General features: G+C 39.5%; 1 protein-coding gene across 3 annotated transcripts in view; it reads left to right on the forward strand.

The window, feature by feature from the left end:
• The window catches only part of NID1 (nidogen 1), a 46,693-nt gene extending 22,467 nt beyond the window's left edge, over positions 1-24,226 (forward strand). For 2 of the 3 annotated variants that reach the window (XM_069800697.1, XM_069800698.1), the window contains 9 exons: positions 226-348; positions 7,991-8,215; positions 8,866-9,038; positions 10,703-10,829; positions 15,171-15,342; positions 17,331-17,488; positions 19,457-19,580; positions 20,769-20,881; positions 22,388-24,226. In XM_069800697.1, coding sequence (XP_069656798.1) covers positions 226-348; positions 7,991-8,215; positions 8,866-9,038; positions 10,703-10,829; positions 15,171-15,342; positions 17,331-17,488; positions 19,457-19,580; positions 20,769-20,881; positions 22,388-22,509 — 1,337 coding nt within the window. In that variant the 3' untranslated portion in view covers positions 22,510-24,226. The remainder of the gene's footprint in view (positions 1-225; positions 349-7,990; positions 8,216-8,865; positions 9,039-10,702; positions 10,830-15,170; positions 15,343-17,330; positions 17,489-19,456; positions 19,581-20,768; positions 20,882-22,387) is intronic. The other variant, XM_069800699.1, reaches the window with a different exon arrangement.
• Positions 24,227-26,863: the final 2,637 nt, after the last annotated feature.

Genomic DNA, 26,863 nt, shown 5'->3' on the forward strand with positions numbered 1-26,863 from the left:
AGAGTGCAGGGATTTGAGAGGCAGAACCTAAAATACAAGCATGCTTTTTTTTTTTTTTCTCCTTTGTATTTCTGTATAGATGTTCTTCCAAAGGTCTCTCTAAGTCTAATCAGATATCCTAAAATAGGAGCCTGAAAGTAATATGGCAGGTTTGCACTTTAATTCATCACTCTGATTTGTCCATCGGGAGGAACAGTTACCTGAGATCGATCTTTTCTTTTACAGATGTAGATGAGTGTCAGCAGGGCCGCTGTCATCCGGATGCTTTCTGCTACAACACTCCTGGATCCTTCAGCTGCCAGTGTAAGGCAGGTTATCGTGGGGATGGTTTCCGGTGTGTGTTAGGAGGTAAAATTTTATAGTCCTTGAAAGCTGGACCAGAAATATAGTTTAGGAATTGGAGGATATATGTTAATTTGGTACCTCTCTGGAACAAATTGTGTATTGTTTTATTAGGGTCTTTATTCTTTCTTGGATCTTTATTCTTTCTCAGGTCTTTCAAGTTTTGAATGTCACCAAGTTTGTGTCAAAATCTGTATCTTGACTATTATCACTTTTCCACGATACCCTGTTCAGTGTCCACTTTTATGTTTTGTTTGTTCTATCCTCAGCAGTTCTCAGCCCCAAGCTGATACTATCTTTTGGAGTCACCTTATGTAAAGGTTTGACCACAGATTGATTTGATTTGCATACACAGTAGTCACTTATCATAAAATATCTGGAACTGTTGGCAATGTAAATGAAATGCAGCAACTACAGGAGAAAAGTGAAGGATGAGACCAAAGTACCTGCACTGTTGTCTGCAGTGGGATCTAGATGCCTACACACCATGTATAGCCAGCAAGAGTCCAGAAATACTAACTCCAGTTTCTAATTAGCACTTAGTTGTTTCTGTATTTACCCAGCTTGTTCTCTTATTTAGCAGGAAGTTCTTTACCCTGCCACACTTCTGTTCTTGCATTGTACTTTGGGTCTTAAAGTATAAAACTCCTGATCTTGAAGGCATCCTTAAAAAAAAAATTAAGTAAGGAACACTGAAGTGCAAAGTAGCGTTGTTATGGTTACTTTAATTCAAAAGCACAGCAAACCTATGGGACAGCATCCAGGTTTTGCAGAACAGTGAATGTTTTCATCTAGGAAATAAAGCCTGATTTCTGACTATATTCAAACCCAGTTCTCCTGCTTCTAAGATTCTTGCTGTTGGGCAAAAGACCCTGCACCTCTCAACAGACTGAAACTCAAACTGTGCAGCCAAGAGTAAGAAAGGCATAGGGCCGAAGGGAAAGAAAGCAAGAAACACTATGACTGAGGCAGAAGGCTGTTCATAATTCAGCTTCTGCACTGTGGTCTTAATGAAGTCCAAAGTATTTGATGATTCAAAATTGAGGGGTTTTTTAATAGTGAGTGTGCTGGCTTAAAAGTTCTTGTCTGCATGGCACAATATTACTACATGATGCATTGCTGAAACCTCATATTTTTCTTTTGCGACTATATTACCTAATTCTGAATTTCTGACTTTTTTTGCACAATTGGATACTCGTGTTTTAAAACAAAAAAGGCAAAGGTGTATTTATAGGAATGGCATAAACCCAAGGTTGTTTCTGGTTTTAAATCATATTTACACGACTCTTCATCATGTGCTCAACAATGCATGTCAAATTACCCAGTGCTTGTAGACTTTTCTATCTTAGGTAAATTGTAGGAGGTTTTGCCATGGTTAATTCTGAAGCTTTTGCTACTTTGTCAGTCTTTCAATATTATTTTTAACTTACTTTTCATGTATGAATGCCCATGTGAATTTTCACTTTAATGCCATATGAATGAAGAACTACCTAGTGTTTCTGGCCTGTGTCAAAATATTTAGCCAACCAACCTGCTGATAAAACCAGGATTATTCCTCCTAGAGGAGAAACTTGATGTGAATAACTTGAAGCAAAATTGAACCTTAAAGCCTCCAGTTTTTCAGGCAGAATTGTAGAGGCAGAAATATTCCTTTCATGTCTGGCACATCCCCTTTGTAGCTGAAACAGATGGTTTAGTAGACTGTTACTGGAATTCAACCAATTAACTTTATTACCAGGACACAATTAATTTCTTCTGAGTATATGTGATAGCATACTTAAGTGTTTGGGGTTTTTTGTTAAGAGCAACACCTTTTCACATGCAGTGGTTAGTGTGTTTACTGAACTGCTTAGCAGAGTATACTATTTTGTAGTAGCTTTATGTTATTTTTTTGCTGCTTATCCTGTATACCTCTTGACTGTCCATACTCAACACAATTGTATCTTGAATATGGATTTTTTCATGTCACAGCTTTAATGGTAGTAACAAAATATTTTGGAGAGTTTTGTTGTATCTGCTGTTTTAGTAGATGAGAATCTACCAGGTTTTGTTAGTCTTCATATATGCCTTTATGATTTTTATTTTACTGTTTTGTACTAACAGAAGAAGATGTGCTTTAGAAACGCTTGTATCAGCTGGCTCTGTTCATTAAATGCTCGGAGCAGAAAAAATCTGTGTAGATAAGAAGTCTCACTTTTGCTGACCCCTGACTGAAGTACAGAGTATCTGTATTGCTCTGCTAGTCTGCAGCAATGGCAGCATTTACAACAAACTTAGCTACTCCTCCCTTCTTAGAGAGTTAATAGAACAATAGCTGCCTGTCATCTGTTGCTAAAGCTTTAGTACTTTTAAAATGGATATATCCAACAGTTAATCATTGGCAGGAGATAGAAACAAAATATACTTTCTGCAGCTTAGTTTACTTTAGCACCCAATTTGTAAAGTAAGTTGCTTCAGAATGGAGATTTCAGATGAGGCTGTATTGTATTCAGCAGTAACGAGAGACCCTTTCTTCCCCTTTTTACCCACTAAGGTTTTGATCTAATTAGCCTCAGTCAAGTCACTGAAGTCTTTTCTGGTTGTTAATAGCATGAAAAGTTTCATTTATCCGAATGCTCAGTTCTTTTTGCTGTACCCTTTTCCGAACCCCGTGTACAATTGCTTGCTTGTTTGGTGTCTTTATTACTATATGAAACCTACTGTTGAATCTTACCACTGCTGAACAGCAGCTCTTGAAACAAGTGGACTAACGAGTAAAATAGATTTGAGTCATACACAAGGGAGTGTCTGTAGGACTGAACCAGCAGGTTAATGAAAGAGTTAATGATGCTGGAATGTCCCACTGCTCACAGCTATTAAGAAAGTCTGTACTTCATTATTTCCTCACGCTTCATTTTTCCATTTCAAAAAACAGATGTCTGAGTGTTTCAACCCCTGCAGACCCCAGACACTGTTTACTAAACAGAAACAAATGTAGATTCTTGGAACTAGCGGTCTGACCCTTAAGAGCCATTCGCTGGTCCTCTGTATACAATCCGTTTCACATGAGAAATGCTCTTACCAGGGCAACACTGTAAGTGAAGGATTACAAAGGAAAACGAAGGGACAAAGGGAAGTGTGTTACTTTGTTTTGGTTTTTTTCCTCTTCTTTTTTTGGCAATGTCTGAGAACAGCAATTAAAAATGTCAGTATAACTCCGTGTGATATGTGGGGAATAAAGTGATCCACATAGGAAATTGAAAAGTACTCTTTGATTACGTACTGATTCTGGACACAGTTTTAAATCACTTCTGTCTTTAGCTTGTGAATGAAAACCTGAGTAGTTATATCAGATCTTTAAAAATTTTTGAATGCTGTTGCAGAACTAATTGAATTGGGTTTAGTGTATCAGACTGTAATCCCCCATGCAAAATGGAAGGGAAGAAGTCCCATACTTCTGTCTCTCATCCTATTTTCTCAGCCTCCATCTTTTTTTGGAAAAGTCCATAAATCATTTTCTGCAGTGCTGCTGCAAGAGCTTTCTTTTATGACCAAAAAAAGACTTTGAATGTTTGTATATGGCTTTGGGGGGGGTCCCCATTCTGTTTGTTTCTTCACTTATGTGGAAATAAGTACATGTATGTTTTTCATCTGGCCTACTTTCCATATCCATGCTATTTCCATTTCATTTTTTCAAGTTCCATGATATATTTCAGTGACTTAAATTCCAGATTGCTACTGGTAGTTTATGAAATAACTGAAAAAAATATGTTTAAAACATTAAATACAAATTTATTTTTCTGAGGAAGGGTATACATTTAGCTTAAGTTCAGGATGCACTGTTCTTTCTATGTGTCTAGTCTGACTTGTGTGTACGGTGGTCCATGGAACATCTTCATCAGGCCTTTGATCTCTGTTCAGCACTACAGCTTCTCTCTTAGGAGCTCTCTTCTGTACACTGGTTCAATTATTCACTGTCCTTTTGAACTGTGGTTACCAGAGCTGGACCCATTATGCCTTGAATCATCTCCCCAGTCCCACATCAATTCTCTATACCTGTGCAGTGTTCCCCGTGTATATGCTGAATTCCTTACAATCCCTACAGCACTGAGCTGTGTGCTGGCAGCTTATCTGCTCACAGTTATCTGCTGATAGCTGTGATCTGCTGATAGCTTTTTTTGGTTGTGGTTTCCAAGATGAGTCTATCTTTAGAGGCTTGTCTACACTGTGTATTCCAAGAAGTGTAACTTCCCATTTGACTGTGCGAATCACTTCTTGACTTTAATGAGCTCAGTTTGCCTAGTGATGAAGTCCTGTCCTTCTCTTGTTTTGTGGCCTATTTCTCTTTCACAAGTGATGCAACCTATGGTTGTGTATTTCCCTCTGGAATCCTAATAAAGGAATTAAATTTCTTAATAAGGAAATTTAAAACCAGGACTAAGGTAATACAGGAACTTATTAGAAATACCACTACTTCATGACATTTGTCTATGGACTCAGGTGATTTTTCAGTGTTTAATCATTTATCAAATTAAGGTAGCCCACAGTATGGTGTTTTGTTTCGAAAATGATAGTGTCCTGTGGGCATAAGTAGAGTGCCATAGGGAAAGACAAAGCTATTAGGTCAGTGTATTACCTTCATAAACCAAGCATCGACTGCATCAAAAAGCAGTGAGAATGAATTTTTACTCAATTTTATAACAATTGCTAATCAGTAATGTTTAAACATAGGTACTGAAAAAAACATTGAAACTTAGTCCTGCTGTTAATAAAAGCCTGTTGCCACCCCAACTTTCCTGCATCACTGAAGATTACCCAGGTCTTGCTCTTACTGTTTGTTTCATCCCTGGCAGTATGAACTAACCCTAGTGTATACCATTTTTCTCACTGACATGATCATTTGGCTTAGCTTTCAAATATGGATTTCAAGAATGGTAAGAACCTCTGAAAAGCAGACTATTTATCCCAAACAGCTGTCATCTATATCTAAGATTATTGTGCCTTCCTTTCTGCATGGGCTACAACACTGGACTGGGATTCAGCTCACTTTTCTTTAGGTGTCTCTAAACTGTAAGCATAGTAATCCTGCTCATGATTCAGAGATAAGGAGAGAAAAAATACACTATGGATTCGAAGTGCCTGGTTTGGACTTTCACAACTACTTTAGGGGCTAATTTTGGTTTATGAATTTTAATATTGGCTAAATTCATGTTAGTGAGTTGAAATGAGTTTAATGTTGAAAGACAGGTTAAAATGATTCTGTCAGCACAGATGAACATGGTAACACTGGTTTTATTTCTTTTCAGAATGTTTCTTTAACATAGATTACTTATCACACTTGATACTGTTAAAAAAGTTTATCACAAATATAAGAGACTTTCAGGAGCATGGAAGCAGTAAAATAAATGGTTACTTCTAAAAGTGAGTGGGAATAGGGTATTTGATGTCTTTTTATGCAACTGAAAAATTAGTGTTGATGGGATTTTTTAGAAAGAACAAATCATATTCTCTGACTTCTAGAAACTAAGTACTAATTTTGAAAATTAACTTGACTAGTCTCTTGACTTAAGTGGGGCTAATTGCATAAGCAAGCCATTTGTGAGATAGGTCTTGATCATTGCAATGTAAGTCCTCTTCAAAAATTCCATCAGTATTCCTGTGTAAAATCTGCAGATATAAATGTGAACATTGTCTTGAAATTAGAACAGACATTGGTATTTCACGTTAGCAAAATTACTAAAATATTTTATGTATAACAGCTGGGTCCTATCTGGGAGTGTATACACAATCCTTTGTATAATTCATATTTGCTAGCTCATTTTCATAAAATTGATCTAGTCTATTGATTTAAAAAATTGTAAGCTTTTGGATATTCTCTAATTCTGGGAGTTTCACATGGGAAGGAAAAGCGACCAGCTTCTACATTTGTTTTTATATCCCACTGAGGGGGAGCTAATAGTGTCTTTCAAAGATGACATGAATGCAATGAAGATTTTGTTCTGCAAAGAACGAAAGCAGGGTGGGTCAGTTTACCAATACTGTGTATTTCCACTGCTTTCTCACGTGAGTGGTGCATATAATTAGAGCTTAAAAAAAAAAAAAAGTGTGGCAAAACTATCCAGTTGCTGGAATCAACTTTTCTTTTAACTGCATAGTGCATTGAATACATGCAAACAAAATTTGAAATAGATAATGGAGGCTTTCCTTCAGGGTCTGGTTTTGTAGGTTGATTCAAGGCTCTCTACCACCCACATTAAAGCTGATGCCAAATATTTCAGTTGTTTAGAGTAAGCTGTTCTCCGGACATTTATATTTCTCTAATTGTGTCCAGGTGCATGAAACTTGTCCAAAGCTTTTGCTTGCATAACTAGTTTAAATAATAATAAAAAACTACCCTTTTTTCTTGTCTTTGTGTGATTTACATCACACTAGGCTTTGGGCACATGGGATTAGCTTTTTGTTCAGCTGGGCAGGGTCTAGTGTGAGCCACACATAGCTAATGCTGTCCACCAGGCAATGTAAAAGCAAGGAAGGAGTAAATGTAAGTATAATGTTTGAGCCTGTTCTGGCAGTTTGTGGTAAGTATTTCTAACTGTCTGTAGAAATCATTGACAGGAAAAAGATTAGAGCTCTTCCTCTCACAATGCACAGAACCCTTAAGGGGTCTCAAGTGTAAGGTAAAACTAAGCCAGATTTCTTTGTCTAGAGAAGAAAAAGGTTATCTTAATGGTATTCTTTAATTTCATTATGTTGTTTGGCATCTAGAAGGATATATTGATCCAGATGACGTTCCTTATTGCATGACAGGTAATACCATAAGATGTATATTTTAGTCCAGACTGTTCTGTAAAATTGAAACCAGAAGAACCAAATCCCTGAATCTCCTGATAATCTAGGAAGTTAGTCTTTCCTCTGTAATGTCTACAGTAATACATATGTGTGTGGTGTAGCCATTGTGCATCATATGTTTCTCTGTGTCCGTAGTAATAGTCCTGTTTTCTGTGTAGCCTTACTTACGCACTTTACCAGGGACTGGACAATCTGTCCCTGCAGTTCCTTTCTTAGGTCCGAAAGTATCAAATGAGTGTTCAAACTTGATAACCAAATGCTAAAAACCTAATATACATCAAAGCAATGAGTTGTTTCACTGCTGTAGGGAACTCGGCATCTGCCTCATGTTGTGGTTTTCTGTTGTGGCTCTGAAGAGAAGCTTGACTTTGAGCATTACAGAAAACCTTTATCCGCTGTATGGCCTGGCTAATTAGTCACATTTTAAGGCCCATGGATAATTGCCAAATAAGTAGACATGGGATTCACAAGTTGGACAGAATGTTCTTGCTAATGTGCCTCATGGAGAAAGACAGTCTTTTCCAGCTTCTTTTTATGACCTTTCAATGTAGGAAGCTGCAGGGGGCCTGTTTGTTCTGTTTTAAACTAGACAGCAAAAGATAAAATGACGTAAGTTTAAGGCAAATGTGTCACATTTACATAAGGCAGACTATTCCTGAAGGTGCACTGAAGGCATATGCCTTCAAGGTTTGTGACAGTGCCATGTTCCTCCAGCAGTAAGACAACTTGCGTTATAAGTGATCAGCATATGTTAACTGTTAATGGAACACAGTTATTCGTTTAAACAGAAATATTCACTGGTCTGTATTTTTTTTCACAGAAGTGGAAAAGACCAAATGCCAGCGTGAACGAGAAGTAGCTCTTGGAAGTGGAGGCACTTTCTTCCCGAGGGAGATAAGAGTTGGTCACTTCATTCCCCAGTGTGATGAGCATGGGAATTACCTACCCACTCAGTGCCATTCTAGCAGTGGATATTGTTGGTGCGTGGATAGGGATGGAAATGAGATTGATGGCACCAAAAGTGGCCCAGGAGTTCGACCACCATGTAAGTGGCTGAAGCATTTGCTTCTTGTGGGTGTCTCTCCACCCAAGTGCACTGTCTCCCAAATGTGGGGCTTAGTCGTGCCCCTGAGATACAGCACTGACTTGGAACAATGCAGGTCTTTGCTGTCCCAGTGACAATATGCCTTGTGCTGCAGCCCTTTGGTAACTCCAGCATACACTTTTCCTCCAGCCAGCGTGTCTGGACAACTGTGGTGAGCCTCTGAATAAGAAGATGGTTTTCTAACTTCTTCCCTTCCTTGAAACTGTGAGGGGCCTCTATAGTTTCTGCCCTCTGGTAACTGTGGCAAATCTGAATGTGTGGTAACTGACTTGCGTCAGGAAGTGAAGGATGTTCCTTCGTACATCTTCCTCAGCTGCAAAATAAGATAGGCTTCTCTAAACATTTGAAGGAAAGAGCAATTACAGAGCTGAACATTAAAAGACCTATTATGTCAATTGCTCCTTCTTTGACAGCCAAGGGGAAAAATTCAGAAGCTTTCTGCATCTGATTATAGTTATTAGTGTCTGCTTATAGGGCTGTTTACTTCTAAGAAGTCTGACTGTAATAGTGTCTCTGCAAATAACAAGGAGCCTTGTTATGCTGTACATAAGCTAATTTTTCCCCCATCTCTTTCCTTCTCTATTAACAAGGTCTGAGCACAGCTGCTCCTCCTGTTGTTATTGGGCCCTCTGTTCGACCAGATACTGTACCTCTGCCACCAGGAACACACTTGCTCTTTGCCCAAAGTGGTAAAATTGAACATGTTCCACTAGAGGGAAACAATATGAAGAAAAATAGTGCAAAAGCACTCTTGCATATTCCAGTAAGTAACCTACTGTACTAAGTCCATGTGTTTTAGAAGACTTGTGACAAAGATGAAAGTGAGAGTGTTTGTCTATGTGATTTGATAATTTAAGTTCCAAACACAATTTCTACTCTTGATTAGGATTTCAGTACCCCATCACTTTGTCACTGAAAATTCCTGACCTGACTAGTCAAAAAGCCTAAAACTAACCTGTAGAAAAAATTATTTGCCTTTAAAGAATACCTCATAAGACAAAACCTTAGTATTTGTGAGCTCACATGCCTCCAACAGCTCATCATATAGACACTCCTATACTCACACTTCCATTGGCTTTCTGACTCTGATATAAAAGTCTAGGAGACCTACAAGAGCAGTATGTGGAGAGGCCCTTTTTTTCTCTCTTACTCCCTCAAAGTGTTTGCCTAAGTCTTAATCTCCTCCTGTTTTTCAGTCAATTCTCTGCACTTCTTGGCTACAGATATATATAGATTAATTTTTTTTCCTCCCCCTTCCTCCTTCCTCCCCCTTCCTCCTCCTCCTCCATGTGCAGCCAAGCTTTTGTCTCATGTCTAAAGTGCTGCTGCAATAATGTAAATATAAAGTAAAATACTGTGTGCAGAATGGCCTTGTCAGCTAGTTGCATTATTTACTTGAGCTAGCTTAAAGAAATTAATTAGAAGTATCTTCAGGGAAGAGCTTCCAAAAGATAAGATGCAACTCTTCATTAAAACTTTTAATTAAAATGAAACTTTCAGTCTCTGCTAACAGTGTTGTCTCTGTGTTGTCACAGTGTTGTGTATTTGTGAAGTGACAGTGTTTAGCAGTGTAGAGGTGTTCAGATTGTTCTGTAACCTACATTCATGTAACATCAGCATTAATGTATGCAGATAAGTGCATCTGTTTTAATGCATGGTTTTGGGCCATCTTTCTAAGAAGTTGCAAGATACAAAGGAGAAAAGGTGATAGACCTGGGAATCCATGTGAAATTACTGTTTTACCCTGAAAGTCTCTTTCATTTGCCCGGAGGAAGAAGTTTCAACTCCTAACTCAACTCTAGTCCTACCTTCTTCTACCTGGAAAATTGCATATATATGTTCCTTGTCCGTGACCATATTCTTTCCAGCAGTATGACTTATGGAGTATTTGTTTAAGCTATTTTTTATTTTTAAAAACTTACTTTGCTAGAACTTTTTGAGTCAAATGATGCTCCGTAGGTAGCACTGCTGAAATGCAGCCATAATGCATGTGTTGATGAATATACAGAACACAAGTCAGATTTGATAGAAGTCATTATTCCTCCTTGAAAGGAAGGAATGAGAGAAAAAAGCACATGAGGAATAACACAGTAAAATAACAATATGAACTTTCTTTAAATGGATATGCAGGTGAAGTTGTAGAAGTGACACCAACTGTCCAGTACTAATGTCTACAATGCTTCCTTGAAATAAGATCATTGTAAACGGTGTCTGCTAGTTAAAAGGGACTTAAAATTGAAAGTATTTTTCTAAGCTATTCTACAATGACTGTCGCTCAATTGTTTTTTTCTGCCTGTCCTCCCCATATCCCAGCTTTCCTCAAGAATTTTGTTTTTTCAGGCTTAAGACTTAGATCCATAAGCTAGTGCTGCTGGCAAATAATTGTTGTTTAGCATAAGCTGATGTAACTTACTTGTTGACCAACAGGACAAAGTTGTTATTGGAGTTGCTTACGATTGCACGGACAAGATGGTTTATTGGACAGACATCAGTGGCCCTTCAATCAGCAGGGCTAGCCTGCATGGTGGGGAGCCAACAACTATCATCAAAACAGGTAACAGCACAAAATTCTTCCTCTTGCTACTCTCTAGGAATGGCATTGGAGACTTGAATTTAGTAATATGTACTTCCTAGGTGTGGCCTGAGCTGTAGCATTACAAGTTGATGTTATTTGGATAAACAATAACCAACAAATCTGGATAACATAAAATGAAAAAAGATCTGTTCCCTATGCGATAGCCCTTCACTGCCTTTCCACTGCTAAGATAGGCGAGAAGTTGGTTCTCTTTAAATAAACTACATTTTAAGGCCAGAAGTGGGAGCAGCATGTCACTGAGATATTTCTGTCCTTATTTGCAGTTGCAGGATACCATATCTGTCTAACTGTTGAGTGTCTTGTGAACATCACTGGGGATGTTTTAATTGAAGTTTGAGGGATTTGAAAGATGAATCAAGCTGCTGTGGTGATTTTAAAGCATATCTCAAGGCACTGATGGGTGCAGGGTTCAGAGCCTCATAGCTTGGTCTTTGGACAGTGTCTCAGTTCCTTACAGGAATGTTTAGAGGGTTTCTGCACCCAATTACAGTCCTAGGCTGTGCTTATATTCTTGCTGTGTTTAACAAAGAAAAGAAACCCCTCCTTTGGATGCTTTGTCACTTCTGGGGAGGAATCTTGAGGTAGGCTTGAGGCCTTTACTGCTCTTCACCTGTGGTGGCATCCTTAGGGCTGCCACTATAGTAGGGCAGCACAGCTAGTACTCTCAGGGCAAATCCCCCAGGTCATGACATCCTGGATTTTTAAAGCACACTCAAGACCTCACTTTCCTATGTTGAGGACTGGCTGTGCTATGTTGTGCCCAGCCTGGCAGCCTTTGTGTAGTCCACCTCTTTTTTAGTCATGTCTTGTCAACCCTACTGATCAAAAAAGGTGGTCCAGCATCTTTCCTGAAAAGGTCCCTTGTTCCTTGTTACAGTTTGTGTCCTGTTCTTACATTTTTTCTCACAACACTCTGCTGCTCACTGCAGTCCAATTTCACTTTCATTAGAACGGTAAGTGTAAGCCCGTGCATCTTAAATATGAAAACCTTTTTTTAAATGGAAAGGGTTAAAGGGAAGGACAGGTTTGGAGAAAAAAGTGAATGGGGAAGGGCATTAAAAAACCAGCAAGAAAAATAGGTGGAGGGACTTTCTGAATCCTAGCGTCCTCAGGATCCTAGAACTCCTGTGAAGTCAAAATACTCAGGAGTTCACCCTTGCTTCAGATCCTTTGCAGCTATTCTCACAAAAATTTAGAAAACTATTTTAGCAAAATGATCAACCAGTTTTAAAACTCTGCAATAAATTTGCTTTAGTTTTCTTTGGATGTGTTGATTATCTCTACCTGGAGTTTGTGCTTCAGAATAGCCAGTTTGCTGGGACTCCATTCAGGCTCTTAGGAGCAGCAGAGAGATGGGGGCAGCTTGGATCCTACCATTGTCCTGGGAGGGGAAAAGGGAGAGCTTAAGGCCATCCCTAACCATTCCAGCAATTATGGAGCTTCACATTTCTGTACAACTTGATGGCTGAGATGTTTGTAAGACTTCTTTTTAATCCCAACATATTTAATCTGAAAGGGACTCTAACCTGTAGTGCAAGCATGTGCCTCTACAACTACAAATTCTGTGGGGAAACAATTTCCAAATTCCACTAATAAAGTATTTTATCAGATTCTGCACTTTAAAAAGTGAGGAAAATTAGTGTTGCTAAAAATTTTATATGGATATAAATTTGTCTAATGAGAGTGTGTGTGCACGCATTAAAAATCTTGCAGCGTATAAAATATTTTTAAAATATTTGTGAAGGCTGTCAACTAAATTTGATTATTTTAGGTAATTCAAGATGCTTCAGTGCCACATGGAAACCTCATGGTTTTTATCTGCTACAAAAAACATTGTATGTGTAAGGACATCTCATGATTTTTGTTGTTCACATAGGAAGTGAATGCCATTCCTGAAGAGATGTTGAGCGATGTTGCACTTTACTTTCTGTATGTTAACGGGCTCTTCAATAAGGAGTCAGAACAAAATAAGGTTGAATATTCAGTATTTGAATGGATGTCTTCTATGCTGGCCAAAACTGAAACTTTAAAATTTCAGGAAATAGGAAAATGCCTCCCTCTCAGAAGACTCATAAGAATTCTTTGTTTTGTTTTGATCTTTGCCTTTTTCCTCCTGTGAGCTGCAGCTGCTTTCTTCAGTTCGCATGTATTTTTGTGGAATGCACTACTTTTTTGTTTGTTAAAGCTCTTGTGATCCAAGTTGCATTGCTTTGCAGAAACATGTTTTATTGTGGAGCCCCATCCAGTTCTCATCTATCCCTGCAGCTGTATAGCCTGTGGAGGCTTACTGAGCTCTGCAGCTGTGGAGGCAGACCGGGAAGGAGAGCTTTCCTCTTTGTTGGAGGTGCTTAAGTCATATCAGCCGTACATGTCCTGTACAAGCCTGTCCCCAGGGACAGAGCCTGTGACTGTAGCAGGCCTGATGACAATACAGCAGGAACACATTTGTGCCTCCAGAAAGACTGGTGATACATGAAGCCTATATATTCCCTCATTCCTCCACGGGGGATAGTTTTTTCTGGCTCATTGTCAACCAGACAGGAAAGATATTTACTTTAGACTTCTTTAAATCTCCTGGCATATAGCTGAAGCAAGGAAACTAAAGCAAGGACCCTAGTCAGGGAACAGGGGCTCCTGGGAATCGGTGGCAGCACATCGTTTGCCTGCTACCTTCTTCTGTTTCCTAAAAGAGGCTGGGAGCTCCTCCACCACCATTTAGTCAGTGATCCTCTGATACCAGAGACTGGGGATTGTCGCCACCATTACCTCAAAACAAGGCTGCTCTCAGCAGCCTCTACCATTAGCAAGAAAAGAAGTGGGAACATTTGAGGGTCTGAAGTATATGTGAGGTGGCTTCTTGCAGATGACAGGTGTAGCTCTACAGAGGCACTTGGAGAAATACAGGTAGTAATGTGAAGTCAGTGTAACTAAGTTAAAGTATGCCCAAGTGCCCTTGGGAGGAGTAAAGAGATGATTTACATTTACTTTCTTGGGTCCTCCCTGTGTATGAGCCATGACTCAGAAGCAGTGAGATACATCTTATTTGTTCTTTTCTGCCTCTTCAGCAATGAATATACATCCAAAATGTCATGTGTACAGGTTAAGTGTGGTAAGTGTAATCCACCTGTGTGAGACAACAGAGGCAGTTTAGGCTATTGTGCCAACTATTATTCATAGCAAAGTCACAGTAGCAAATTTTAGACAGCTGTACCCAGACTAAATGCCTTTTCTCCAGAAAGGTTGTTTGTGTCACATACTGTTTATTTAATGGCTGTCAGTAAATAAACTTGAGAATTAATAGAAGGCTATTGGGCCACATTCTGTCATTCTTGGATATTTACATGATGTGTGGATCTGCACTTGAAAGGTGGGGGTTTTTTGTTTTTTTTTAACAGCTGGCTGGTATGAAGGGTCACTTCACCTTTTTTGGGGAGTGACTGTGTACAATTCTTTCTTTTTCTTTTGGAACTGAAATTGGACTAAAATTGATTTGTACCTGGCTTTGGCTTCATTACATCACACAGCCTTCCTGCTCTTTTTCAATGGATGTATGAACCTTGAAAATTATAGAGCAGTTTTTCCTAGTGGCTGAATTAAACCTTGGAGTGCTATATATTTATTCTACTTCCTTCATCTGAGTTAGAAATTACTAATGCTAAAGCAGAAAGATCATTATCTGCTATTTCCTGTTGCTTTTGGAACAACTAACTGTCCAAGAAAAACTGTGCACATACAGTACTAAAACATGTTCCAAAAAGGATTGCACTGCAAAAACAAAGAACTGGATCTAAATTCCATCAGTTAGCTAATATCATTATCTCTAGTGCGTTGGAACTTGATTATCTTTAAGTATTGCATTGGCTAAACTTAGCATAAATCCAGTTTTCAGGAGGGGTGCCGTGTATGCCAGTACTAAAGAAGGGGAAATATTAAGGATTATAAAATCCATTGTAGATCTTGGCCTGCTAAGGAGGGTAGAATAAGATTCTGATAATCTCTACTGTTTATTTCTCTATCAACTCTTTTTCTGTGTCTACCCCCAAAGGAAAGCTTACATGCATGATGAGTTGGTTCCCCATAGAATTTGTCATTCTATGTATTTATGAAAGTTCTGTGTATTTAAACTTCATAAGGTAAAATGCATATTCCTCTTCCAACTGCTATGAAGTAGCTTTTGTTGGACCACAGCCAGAAAACTGAAGAAAACTTATCTCAATTAGGAGTTATGCTTATGAGGCTGACACTGTGTATTAGGAATAAATATAATGCCTAGGCATGTTTTTCTCTGTTCTTCTGCAGACTTGGGAAGCCCTGAAGGGATAGCTGTAGATCATCTAGGTCGCAACATCTTCTGGACTGACTCTCAACTGGATAGGATAGAAGTGGCTAGGCTGGATGGGCGCCAGCGTCGCATCCTTTTTGACACTGGCCTGGTGAACCCCAGAGCAATTGTTGTGGATCCTATGAGAGGGTATGGATATGTTGTCAAGAGATATGTGCAAAGCTTGAATTTATTTATTTATTTATCTATTTATTGATTTCTTTATCATGAGCATATACTCTGAGCCCATGTTTTTAGGCTGTCTGTAGACAATAATAGGACTATCTTTTCCTAAAACAACTAACAAACAGAAACGGAACAATCTACTTGTGTCCTGTGTCTGAGTGGTAGACTGAAAATAAAACTTCTAAAATGCCTGCTAGGTAATAATGTGATATTTTATTGAGAGGTTTGTCAAATGCTTATTTGAACCTTGCTTTCAGTACATTGTTTGCATAATGACAAGTGTTGCTCTTACCTAAAAAAATTTTTTTTTGCAAGCTTACTGGTCTAAAATACTAGATTAAGCAATCTTGTATTTTCATTTCCATCATGACAGCCCTTTTTCCTGTACAGTGTTCCTTCTTTGAAAACTCCCATGGTGTCTCTTGTGTCATCATTTTCACTTCTGTCATTCAGTTGCCTGAGAAGGTCCTATTAGGCTTCTATTTGAAGATGCTGATAAGCACATACTTTGAAAATTAAGCCTATAAGCTGCAGTCACAGAAATAGCCTAGCAGAGTGTCAGTAGGAAAGTGTTAAATGTTTTCAAGTTATGGTTCCAGCCTGCAAAAATGAAAGTATCTAAATACTTTTATGTAGTCTTTGATCTGTTGACATTTTTTGTCTCTGAATATTGGAAGAAATACAGGGAAAATTAAAACTACTACAGAGTCCATGGTAGTGCTGCATGTCTGTTCATTACTGTCTGAACTTGCCTGCTATTGTCCTAGTGCAACTTTCTATATAGCATGGCCACTGCTGAGAAGAGGCATTTCAGTCAAAATACTCAGAAGCACAGAAGCAAAGAGGCTTTCTTTTCAGTCTTGAATTGCTGGAAAGCTCTACTAAATGATTGCTTAATTGATATAGTAGGTGAGAATTCATTTATGAACAAAAGTACTATATTGCTCAGGGAGAGTTTTTTGGAAGATGCATCCTCATTCCAGATGTTTGCAAGCAAAGTTTGTAGTGGGAAAAGAATGCATGTGATTCATGAAAATTTGAGTGATACAGAATTAAATGAAAAAGTAATGGTATTGATTTCTCTAATTCCTTTAACATAAAATAAATTTTCACATAATAGTGGGGTGAAAACATCTGCGGATGTATATCAAGTGACAGCATAATAAGGAAAAAACGAATGCACTTCGTGGTGTGAGAGAAGGGGAAAGGCAACAGTGTAATCAGACTGAAGAGAGACCTCTGTTCATGCAGAACCCCACTGACGGAGTAGGGCTCTGGGTTCAGGTCAAGCAGCACGGACTTTTGTCTCCTAGTAGACTGTGTGTGTGTGTTAAGGAGTAAACAACAAAGGTGCTTGCATTGAGGGGCTATGTAAATTCTCAGCCACAGAAAGTGCATCCAAGGAAAAAAAACACCACTAACAAATGGCCATTAATAATAAAGCATCAGTGAATTAATGGCCCTCTCTAGGGTTCTCCCCTGACCATGAACTACTCTGATTCCACTGTATGTTGCTTACTTGGTGACCAAAAAGAAAAATGTAGTTTTGAATGAATCCCACAAATGTATGCCAAATGCTCCTGCTGTTTAGATTGAGCAGACATGATGGGTGGTGAGGAGGAGAACTGTAGACATACATTTTGAATAGTCCTTAGAACTGTTAAAATAGAGGTCTTTTGCCTGGCATCTTGCACATAACCTAAGCAGCGTAGAGAAAGTATTTCTTCTCATCTGTGTGCTTGGTTTTTTGTTTTTAATGGAAGGGTAACATTTGCTACATCTTTACTAGACTTTTGTTACTTCTATTTCAAAGTGCAATGTGGTCCTTCTTATTTATTTAAATGATTTAGGGTGTGTGCATGTTCCTTTTGTGTCCTTAGCATTTTCCTTATTTAAAACAATCTTTTGAAATCAGTTACTGTCTTAATTCTTGCCTTTTTCTTCCCCTTAAGAAACTTGTACTGGACTGACTGGAACAGAGAAGATCCTAAAATTGAAACCTCATACATGGATGGCACAAACAGAAGAATTCTTGTTAAAGATGATCTTGGGTTACCAAATGGACTGACATTTGATCCTTATTCCTCAATGCTGTGCTGGGTAGATGCAGGTAAAGCGATGCTAAAATTTTTCTTCATAATAGTAGTTGTTGTGGTTTAAATCCAGCCGGCAACTAAGCCCCGCACAGCTGCTCACTCACTCCTTCCCGCCAGGATGGGGGACAGAATCGGAAGAGTAAAAGTGAGGAAAGTTGTGTGTTGAGATAAAGATAGTTTAATAGGTAAAGCAAAAGCCGTGCACGCAAGCAGAGCAAAACAAGGAATTCATTCACCACTTCCTATCGGCCGGCAGGTGTTCAGCGATCACCAGGAAAACAGGGTTCCATCACACCTAATGGTAATTTGGGAAGACAAAACACCATAAAGCTGAGCATCCCTCCCTTCCTTCTTCTTCCCCCACCTCTATATGCTGAGCATGACATCATATAGTATGGAATATCCCTTTGGTCAGTTGGGATCAGCTGTCCTGGCTGTGTACTGTCCTAAATTCTTGTGCACCCCCAGCCTACTCACTGGTGGGGTGGGGTGGGGTGAGAAGCAGAAAAGGCCTCGACTCTATGCTCAGCAGTGATGAAAACATCCCTGTGTTATCAACACTGTTTTGGATTTATACTGCAAATATAGCCCCATACTAGCTATTATGAAGAAAATTAACTCTTATCTCAGTCAAAACCAGCACAGTAGTAGAATAAGTATGTCCAATCCTGAAATTATGCACAGCCAATTAATGTTTATAGCTCTTCGGGCTGCATCTTAGACTTCATGCCTTTCTTTTTGGCTTTAATAATCTCTCCATTTATTCATTGTGACTACCACTGTAGCATTCACATGAGACTGTGCAAGCTGAAAGATTTCAATTCTGATCACAAAGCTTTCTAGGAATGCAGCAAGTTTATATCTCTGTGTCTTTTATGTGGCTATCTCTTTAGGTAGTGCTTAGGCCTTTGTAGAAGAAGTTGTGAGTTTAAGACCAGGAAAAAAACCTGATTCATCTAATCTGGTGCTATTGTTCTAAGACATGTAACTTTAGGCAAAGTCTGGCTCATATTTGACTGAAGCAAGTCTTGAAAAAGCAATTCACACTAGAATTAAAGGTCAAGAGATGAAGGTTCTGCCACTGACCCATTGTTAGTTTTGTGCCATTGTCTTACCAGTAAAAAAAAGTGTGCTTTTAATTCTCATTTGAATATTTTTTTTTTTTCCATCTTGCTGTCTTTCTCCCTGTAGACTCTGCCAGAGATGATCTCCTGTGGAAGTGCTTTTACACTTCAAGTGACCTTTCGAGTTTTTGATAAAATAAAAAGATTGATCTCTCTTTTTCATTGTAAGACACTTTCTCCAACCTACAAATGTATCTCCTTGTGCTCTTTCTTTTCTTTTTCTCTCTTCCTCTCTTGTTCTCGCATTTGTCTCTTTTCCTTTTTCCCTCATTTTGAAACCCACTACTTAAGAGAAACCTACAGGTGTTTACATTCACTAGCAGTGTTCCCAAAGTGTGTAGTAGCTTTACAGCTAGACCTTTTTACACCCTATTTGCATCTACAAGTTAGATGTTCTTCGCACAGACTTGCCTTCATGGCCCAACCCAGCAAGCAGTTTGGGAACATGCTTACCAAAATGACTTTGCAAAACTGCCTTCCAGAGGAGGTGGAACTGGTTAGTGGTTGAAGTAGCCCTCCAGAATGGAGGAGACCTTCTGTCAGCTTCCACACCAGCCTGAGGATGCTGGTATCTGTAGCAGGAATCTCAGCTTGTGAGCAGTGTCTATGGCTGCACTAGACATCTGTGTTCCTATAAGTTAGCTGGTGTGCTGATTAGCATAAGCACCAAAGTACTTTTCCATCCAATCTTTGGCACATGCGGAGATATGGCATGGGGAGGGCTTTGGCTAAGCAGCATACTGAAAGACTTACAGAAAGTTTTACTCTGTTCATGCTTGCATGCTTATGCTTGTCCTTCATCCCCCATGAGAGCTCTCTTGCTCTGATTCAAAGGCTTAATTGTTTCACTACACCCAGGTACCAAGAGGGTGGAATGCATGAACCCTAATCAGCTTAGTCGACGAAAGATTGTTGAAGGAATTCAGTACCCTTTTAGTGTTACAAGCTATGGGAAGAATTTATACTACACAGACTGGAGAAGGTATGTTATCTGCTAAAGAAATTATGGAGTGCTTTAATCTGTTCTTTTCCCTGGTAGAAACTGAAGTATATACTGCATTTCTCATGTCTGACCTCTCACACATTTCTGGTTTTTGCTTTCCTGGCAATAGCTGATGCAGGGTGGAGTGGATCTGTAGAGTTGACCTACTGATATTGCCAATTAACTGAGTTTTCATTTTCAGCATAGTGAGTTGTCCTCTAGAAAATGCTTTTAACACTGAACATTTTTGGGAAAGGAGTGGGAGCTAACATGTTTCCCTTATGGCTATACTTGCTGCATTGTAGAGGGCAGAAATTAGTCACTCATGGCTTTCTGTGTCCTGTATTATCTGAACGTTCAACCACAAATAAGAAAAAAACATTTTTAGTCTTGATGACACTTTCTTTGTTGCGAGTGATCTAAAACATTGACATATGATCAAGACTTCAGAGATTACTATATTTTCCATAAAAATATCCAGTCCATGCATTTTTAAATATTTATTTTTCCTTGACATAAATGGTTGTGTGGGTTGTATCTGCAAACTCTTACACAAATTACTCCATCAATTGCAGCAGGAAGAGCTATTAATGTGTGTAAGGATTTCCAAGCTAGAACCTAACAGCTGGGAAGTGCTATTCTAGAATAGGCTTGTATAAATGGGAAACAGTGTGTTACAAGTCTCTCAGTTGACTGCCCTTTTATTTTTAGGAAGAAAAGATTGCTCATGACTAGCTGTATGCCTTCCGGATATCAGGCTTCACCTGAAATACAACATTATACATAATCATTATGCATAATAGCTGCAGTGTCAGCTATACCACAGAAAATGTCAGAGGGGCAGAATATTGAGAATGTGTCAAAACTACTAACAGATGTGCTCCTGTAGAGGGACATTGTCCTGTGTTTGAAGTACCTTCAAAATTAGTAAGGTGGCTCCCTGCTAAATTTGTTAGCTGCCTAGAATGAAGGTTATGACATATCTGAGTTGTCTAGGAAAGATGAGGTCTTGGAGGATTTTGCTTCTGGTGTCACTTCCTGATTGTAAAAAAGAAGCGACTTCAGATTTCTTCCCTTTTTTTGGGGGGGCGGGGTGGTTGTTTTTTTGGTTGGTTGGCTGGTTTGGTTTGGTTTCCCCTGTACCTCCACCTTCATCTCGCTTCTCTATGTTCTCTTCTGCATATGCAGGGATGCTGTTGTAGCAGTGGATCGCACAATTTCAATAGAAAAGGATAACTTCCAGCCTCACAAGCGCTCCCGTCTCTATGGAATCACTACAGCCTTTGCTCAGTGCCCAGGAGGTAATCCAGAGGATTCTCAAGTTTTTACAGCTGTGCAACACCTTAGCATATAAATGAACTTAGTAGCAGCTCCCATTAACAGGCTCCCAACTGATCTAGGTATTACTGAAGAACTGGTTAATGTTTAGATTTCCATTTACTAAGACATTAAAAGCCACCTAAATTTTTTTTCATAAAAGCGGTTGTTGTGGTTGCCATATGAAACCAGAATAAGGAGGGAAGAAGGGGCCTGTCCTATCCATTATGAAAGGACAAGTATATGATCAAGATGAGGATCTGACATGGCAAAAGCTGCTATGTTGTCATTGTCTAAATGGAAAGCTGTATTCATGGCTGAGGCCTTATTTACTTATTTTTAAGTTTAAACTGCAGAAATACCATGATTTTCCACATGTCCTTAATGAGATCCAGTGTTTTTAAAAAGGGAATGTTCAGAAAACAGCAGGTAGTAGAGTGGCTGGTCTGGTCTTTCTGCTCCGTTGAATGTTAAGTTTTTCGGATACATCATTGAAAAGCCCCTTGTGAAGCTCAGAAGAGAGGAAGTTGATATCCTTGAAATAACAATTTATTCTTTGGGAAGCAATATCACTGTTCAGTTATGTTGTTCTTAGCAAATCACAGCTAGGAGAAGAGTTCACTTTTTTTATTATTACAACGTGGCTGGAATGATAGTTTTGGTGTTTTTACTTTAGGCCTAAAAAACACCTGAGATAGTTTATCTTCAAATTATTCAATATATATATAGTAAAAAACATAATTTAATTTAATTGAAAGCTTGGTTCAGAGCTTAAAAATGCATATAAATGTCATAATTAAGAAATCAGTTATGTTGTTATTTCTAGTTAATTCACAGTTCCATTTTGGTAGGCAGTGTAAAACAAAACATCATTGTGTGCTGAGTAAATGCTTGTGTTTATAATATTCAGAACCTTGGTGTCATTTCTCATCATATGTCTGTTGCAAGTGTTTTTCTTTTTCTCTGATAGATGCCTTTCCCCTCAGATCCACTGCTCCTGGCACTGTCTTCTCTTTCATTTTACCCTCCAACATTAAGGCACTCCTCCCCACCCACATGATTTTTTTTGTTTTCATGGGTCATTCCTCTATGTTTTTGTAGTGGGTGGTACCCAGGGATGATGTTCTGTAGCATTTTGGACTTTGCCCCCTGTGTTGCGCTTTCTGTATTTCCTCACTCACTGTCTCTTGGTTCTAATGTCTGTGACCACTTGGCCAATTTATGAAGGGCATTTCAGGAACAGCCTGTTTTTTTCATGTTGCCTCTCCTGCTCTGTCCCAGTATCTGGGTCTTTCTTTGAGGTGAGTATCAGAAGCTGACACAAGGGATATGATGACTCCCATCTCCCCAAAGCAGTTTTGTTTCAATTTCATTATGGCTTGTTTCTCTAGTGTAGTCATGAAATCTGCACTTTTTTTGTATCTATGTGGTTTTTATGGCTCTTTTGCTTTTTTTTTTCTTTAACATTTTACACCTCTCTTCTTTCCTAGGACATAACTACTGTACAGTGAATAATGGCGGTTGTACTCACCTCTGCTTGGCTACCCCAGGAGGCCGTTCTTGCCGCTGCCCTGACAACACAGTTGGAGTGGATTGTATAGAAAGAAACTGAGCATTAAAATAAGCTTTAGAGCAGCAGACACCTTTTGAAAATGTGCTGTAAAAAATTCACTCCTATCAACACAATCAGGCCCTGAAGATAAGTGCTCCATGCTGCTGACAGCAAGCCACAATGCACGTATGCAGACGCACACACAGGCAATGACTGTTCTGTAGCAGTTAGGCAAGACGGAACCGGCCAGGTTGGGTCCAACTACATGTTGTTCCTTGTAGTATTATTTCCTTGCTTTTAAAGGTAAATGTGGACGCCTTAGGTGCAACTGTGCTGGGCTAGGAGGAAGTATCTCTTGGCAAAATTGAAGTAACAAATACCAAACCGAGTAAAGGGATGGCATGACTCAGATCCTGAGAGTGGGTTGTACCTCAGAGCATGCAGCAGTTATCGGCATAGTGGCATGCTTAGCCCATCATATATGCAGCTGGACCATATCTCTAGCTGAGAAACAACCAAAGGGTCCCAAGGATAAATAGATGTGGGTGAGAACACCCCATAATATGACATTTAATGCCTAATTGCATTCCTTCCCACTACCAGTCCTTCCACTTCCAAAACTTGAATCTCAACTTTTGAGATTATGGAAATACTTTATCCATGTGCTGTGAGGGTAGTTCTCACCCTGGGTCATGTGTTCCTTTCCCACAGCACGTGATTCTTTTTAGGTAATCAGCACTGCTTAGTGGATGTATTTGAAGTTTTTGTTGGATTTTAAGAGATTTATTCTATTTCAGTCTGAGGTGGATTCCTGAGTAGTTTCCTAAAATCCACTAAACAAACTTCAGATATAGATCTCAATTGCTGATAGTTCATCGAAGAATGGATATTTATTCATTTGGAGGTGTTTGGTTTTAAAGGGACACACAGTCATATTTGTTTCCCAAGAGCTTTTAAAATAATATTTCTATGTTTTATTCTGTAAGCCTGAAAGTGGTCTTTGAATCCTATCCTAGTCATCTTTCTTCTTTAGCAAACCATGCCATGCCTTTTGTAGACCATGAGAAACCATGGCAGTTAAAAATCTGATTTCCAGAGAAGTCACGTGTGTCTTGGTGCTTAAAGGAAAAAAGATGGTGATGCCCAATTTGTGTACCAATGTTCAGTAACAGCAAAAAAGTATGCTGAAAATCAAAGCAGAGTTGATGTTTTTATCATCACCAAGAAGTTTGGAGTGGGGAGGGAAAATCAAAATGCATATTCTTATGTCAAATTAGCAGTACAAATCTGGGAGTGAAGTTTGGCTTCCACACTGTGTATTGGAAAGGAAGCTTACCCACAAGCCAGTCTGCAGCAGCAGAAAAAAACAGGGCTTGGGAGCCTTCTGCCAGAACACATTTCACAATGTCATGATCAGAACAGTAATCTAATATCCCCATTTCCTCACTCCCTTTTCAGACACTACAGTAACAGTTTAAACAGAGCCAATTCTTAGTCCTAACTGTGTGACATCTTCCTCTTTAATTGTATATTTATCATAAAATAACAAACCATATAAACATGTAAAAGATTTTTTTTGTATAACTTTTTATAACTTTTAATTCATTTTATTCATACACTTAATCAGGTATGTCTTACTGTAAATATCAAAAATGTGTTGAAATGAAGGTGCTTGATAACTCTTTCTCCAGAATTATTCACTTATCTGGTGAAATATTAAAGTTTACACTCTGTACAGATATCTAAAGTGCAGTCAATAAAAAATTTTTGGTTTTTATTTTCTATAAAAAAAAAAGTCATGCCTGCAGAACTAAGTGATATGTGGTGTCTCAAATCTCTTTTCCTGTTGAGTTCTGGGTTTTAGCTAACTCTTATATGTAGTGATGATATTTCTCTTCTAAGATGCAACACTATAGGGGAAAACCTGCTGTTGGGACTTTTGTATTTTGAAACCAGTAGGGTACTTTTATTCAAAACAAATATGTGAGAGCACTTGAAGAACATGCAGCTCCCTCTGTTTTGACACAGACTTTTTACTGATTGTTAACTCTTGTTTAACTTTGTCAGGTAAACATAATTCAGTTACACAATATTTCAGACTTCTATGTTAGTGGAAATATAGGGCAAGGACTAGATTAAATGGGGGACAGAATTTATCCCTCTGCTCAAAGATGCCCTGGTACCGAGTTTCTAGGTGACAGGGTGCTTTGCTGCCTGGTGCCACAGCACACCAGCTCTCTGTGTGGCTGCAGATGTGCTGTGGCTGCAAGGAAAGCTGCAAGCCAAGTGAAGTGTGGCCTGTTGGAGGTGGAGATGCTGAGATTTGAACTCCTCAGCTTTTACTCCTACAGCATGTCAGTGCCTCAATGGGGATGGTAAAAGGCTCTGTAGTACTGTGTAGGTGGGCAGCTGGAGAACAGTGTGCCTGTCAAGTGAGCCATTGGAAAAGTGGACAGTGGGGCAGCAAGGAGGGCTACTGGGATCTAAAGGGTGGTGTGTGGAGTTACAGGAGGAGGTTGGCATTGATCCATGCTGGGGACTACACATGGAATTGGAGGGAATTGGACCTTTAGTTCATTCTTTACTGTATGCTTTGATTTTTTTATTCTGATCCTTTAAAATTGATTTGGACCAACACAATATTCCTCTTTGTGCATTATGACAATTACTAATTTACTAAACCCCAGTCAGCTCATTCTGTGCTAAGCAATGACAAAGATGTCAAGGAAAATACGCCTCAGCAGAACTTCTAGTGTTAATGCATGAGTTCCTATGTGGTCTGTAGGGCAAAGAGAGAAACACTATTACTATGGCCTGAATTTTTAGACTGAGTGACTGACTCTCTGTTAACTCTGGTATCACATCTGGCAGTAGCTAGCACTAGATTAGGGGAAGCTTCAGCCAGTAGTACAAATGTGGCAGTTTGCACAACTTCAAAGCAACCTTCAGCATTCCAGTCACTAAAAATGAGGAACTTTTTAAAAGCTCAAACATCAGATTTTTGTTTCTCAGCAAATACTTGTAGCTAGCTTCGGCTGTTGTAGCTCTGTGTCAGAGTGCAGCAAGGGCAAAGCTGTTCCCTCAAGGCAAGGAGGCCAGCTACTGAGCACGATAACAAGTCCAGCAGAAGCAGTGGCTTCACCAGCAAGGAACCGGTCCCACCGTACCCCAGGTGAGGCATGCAGTGCCGATGAGGGTGGCTGGGTTCAGCCCAGGGGCCAGACCACCAAGCAAATCTGTAGCGACAGGGTAGGTCCAAAGTCAAGTTCAGAAGTTGAGTTGGGGTCAGGATCGGGCCTGGACACAGTGACCAGGATCAGTGATTGCCAGGCAAGTCCACAGTGGTGAGGCAGGCCTGCAGTCAGTCTGGGAAGTTGGCCAGGATCAGGATCGATGAGGTGCGTGGCTGTGGCACAGCTCAGGCAAGGACCTGGATGAGAACCTCAACTTACTTTTAACCTGTAAAGAACTCCCTCCTTATGGTGAAAATCCAGTGTGGCTTTCTGAAACTCAGTGTCCTGTCCAATGTCGTTCCAAGTTGGCAAACTGCTTACTCCGCAGTTCTCCAATTGCACAGTTTTGTCACAACATATTAGATTTTTAACTTGCAGGCATATAATTAAGAATGACAGATGATTACTAGAGGATAATGGCCCCTCAATGGCTGTGTCACAATGCATCAGTTTAACCTATAGTTAAATGCAAACTGGTTTTTGTGTAGTATTTCATAGAGTATTGCTTGGAGATCTTGCTGGGGAAAAAAAGAAAGCAAGCAGGATGTGAAACACGTATGGCCATAGAGACTACAGTTGTGAGAAGGCCCCTGCTCGGCCTGTCTGTAAGAACTAAATACTACCTCCAGAGCCCGAGTCTCCAGCTGGGGATCTGACAGCAGTTTGTTCATGAAGTGATTGAATCGCCTCCTTTGTTCAAATTCTACTCCACTTGAAATCTGTCCTTTATTTTAGAAATAAGTTTATGACAGCATGTCGGTAAAATAGGTGAAAGATCAGCATATTGTGTCCTGCAAATGTACATACTGATGACTCTGGAGCTTTGCTTGACTAACAAAGGGCTCAGCAGCCAGTGGAATGCAGTGAGTGGGCTTCCCTGCTGCTTTGTGGCAAAGCAGATGGGGCTGCAGTAACTTAATGCTCTTCTTTTGTTTCCAGAAGGGTTCTGGAGTTGATGAATGGGGACAGACTGCCATTCCCAAAAGTAGCCAGGATGGTGTATTTCAGCCTTTGGCTTCTTTGTCTTAAGCGTTCACCAGAGTCCATTCCGTTTGTGGTGGTGTTGCTCACCCTGGGCAGGCAGTGTTTCCTGCCCGATGGGGTGTCTAGAACAGAAAGCGCAGAGAGGAGCTGTGTAGTGCAGGGCCTTCAAGATGAGGAAAATGGCCTGCTGTACAGAT

This window comes from Haliaeetus albicilla, chromosome 13, assembly GCF_947461875.1.
Source record: "Haliaeetus albicilla chromosome 13, bHalAlb1.1, whole genome shotgun sequence".
NCBI lineage: Eukaryota > Metazoa > Chordata > Aves > Accipitriformes > Accipitridae > Haliaeetus > Haliaeetus albicilla.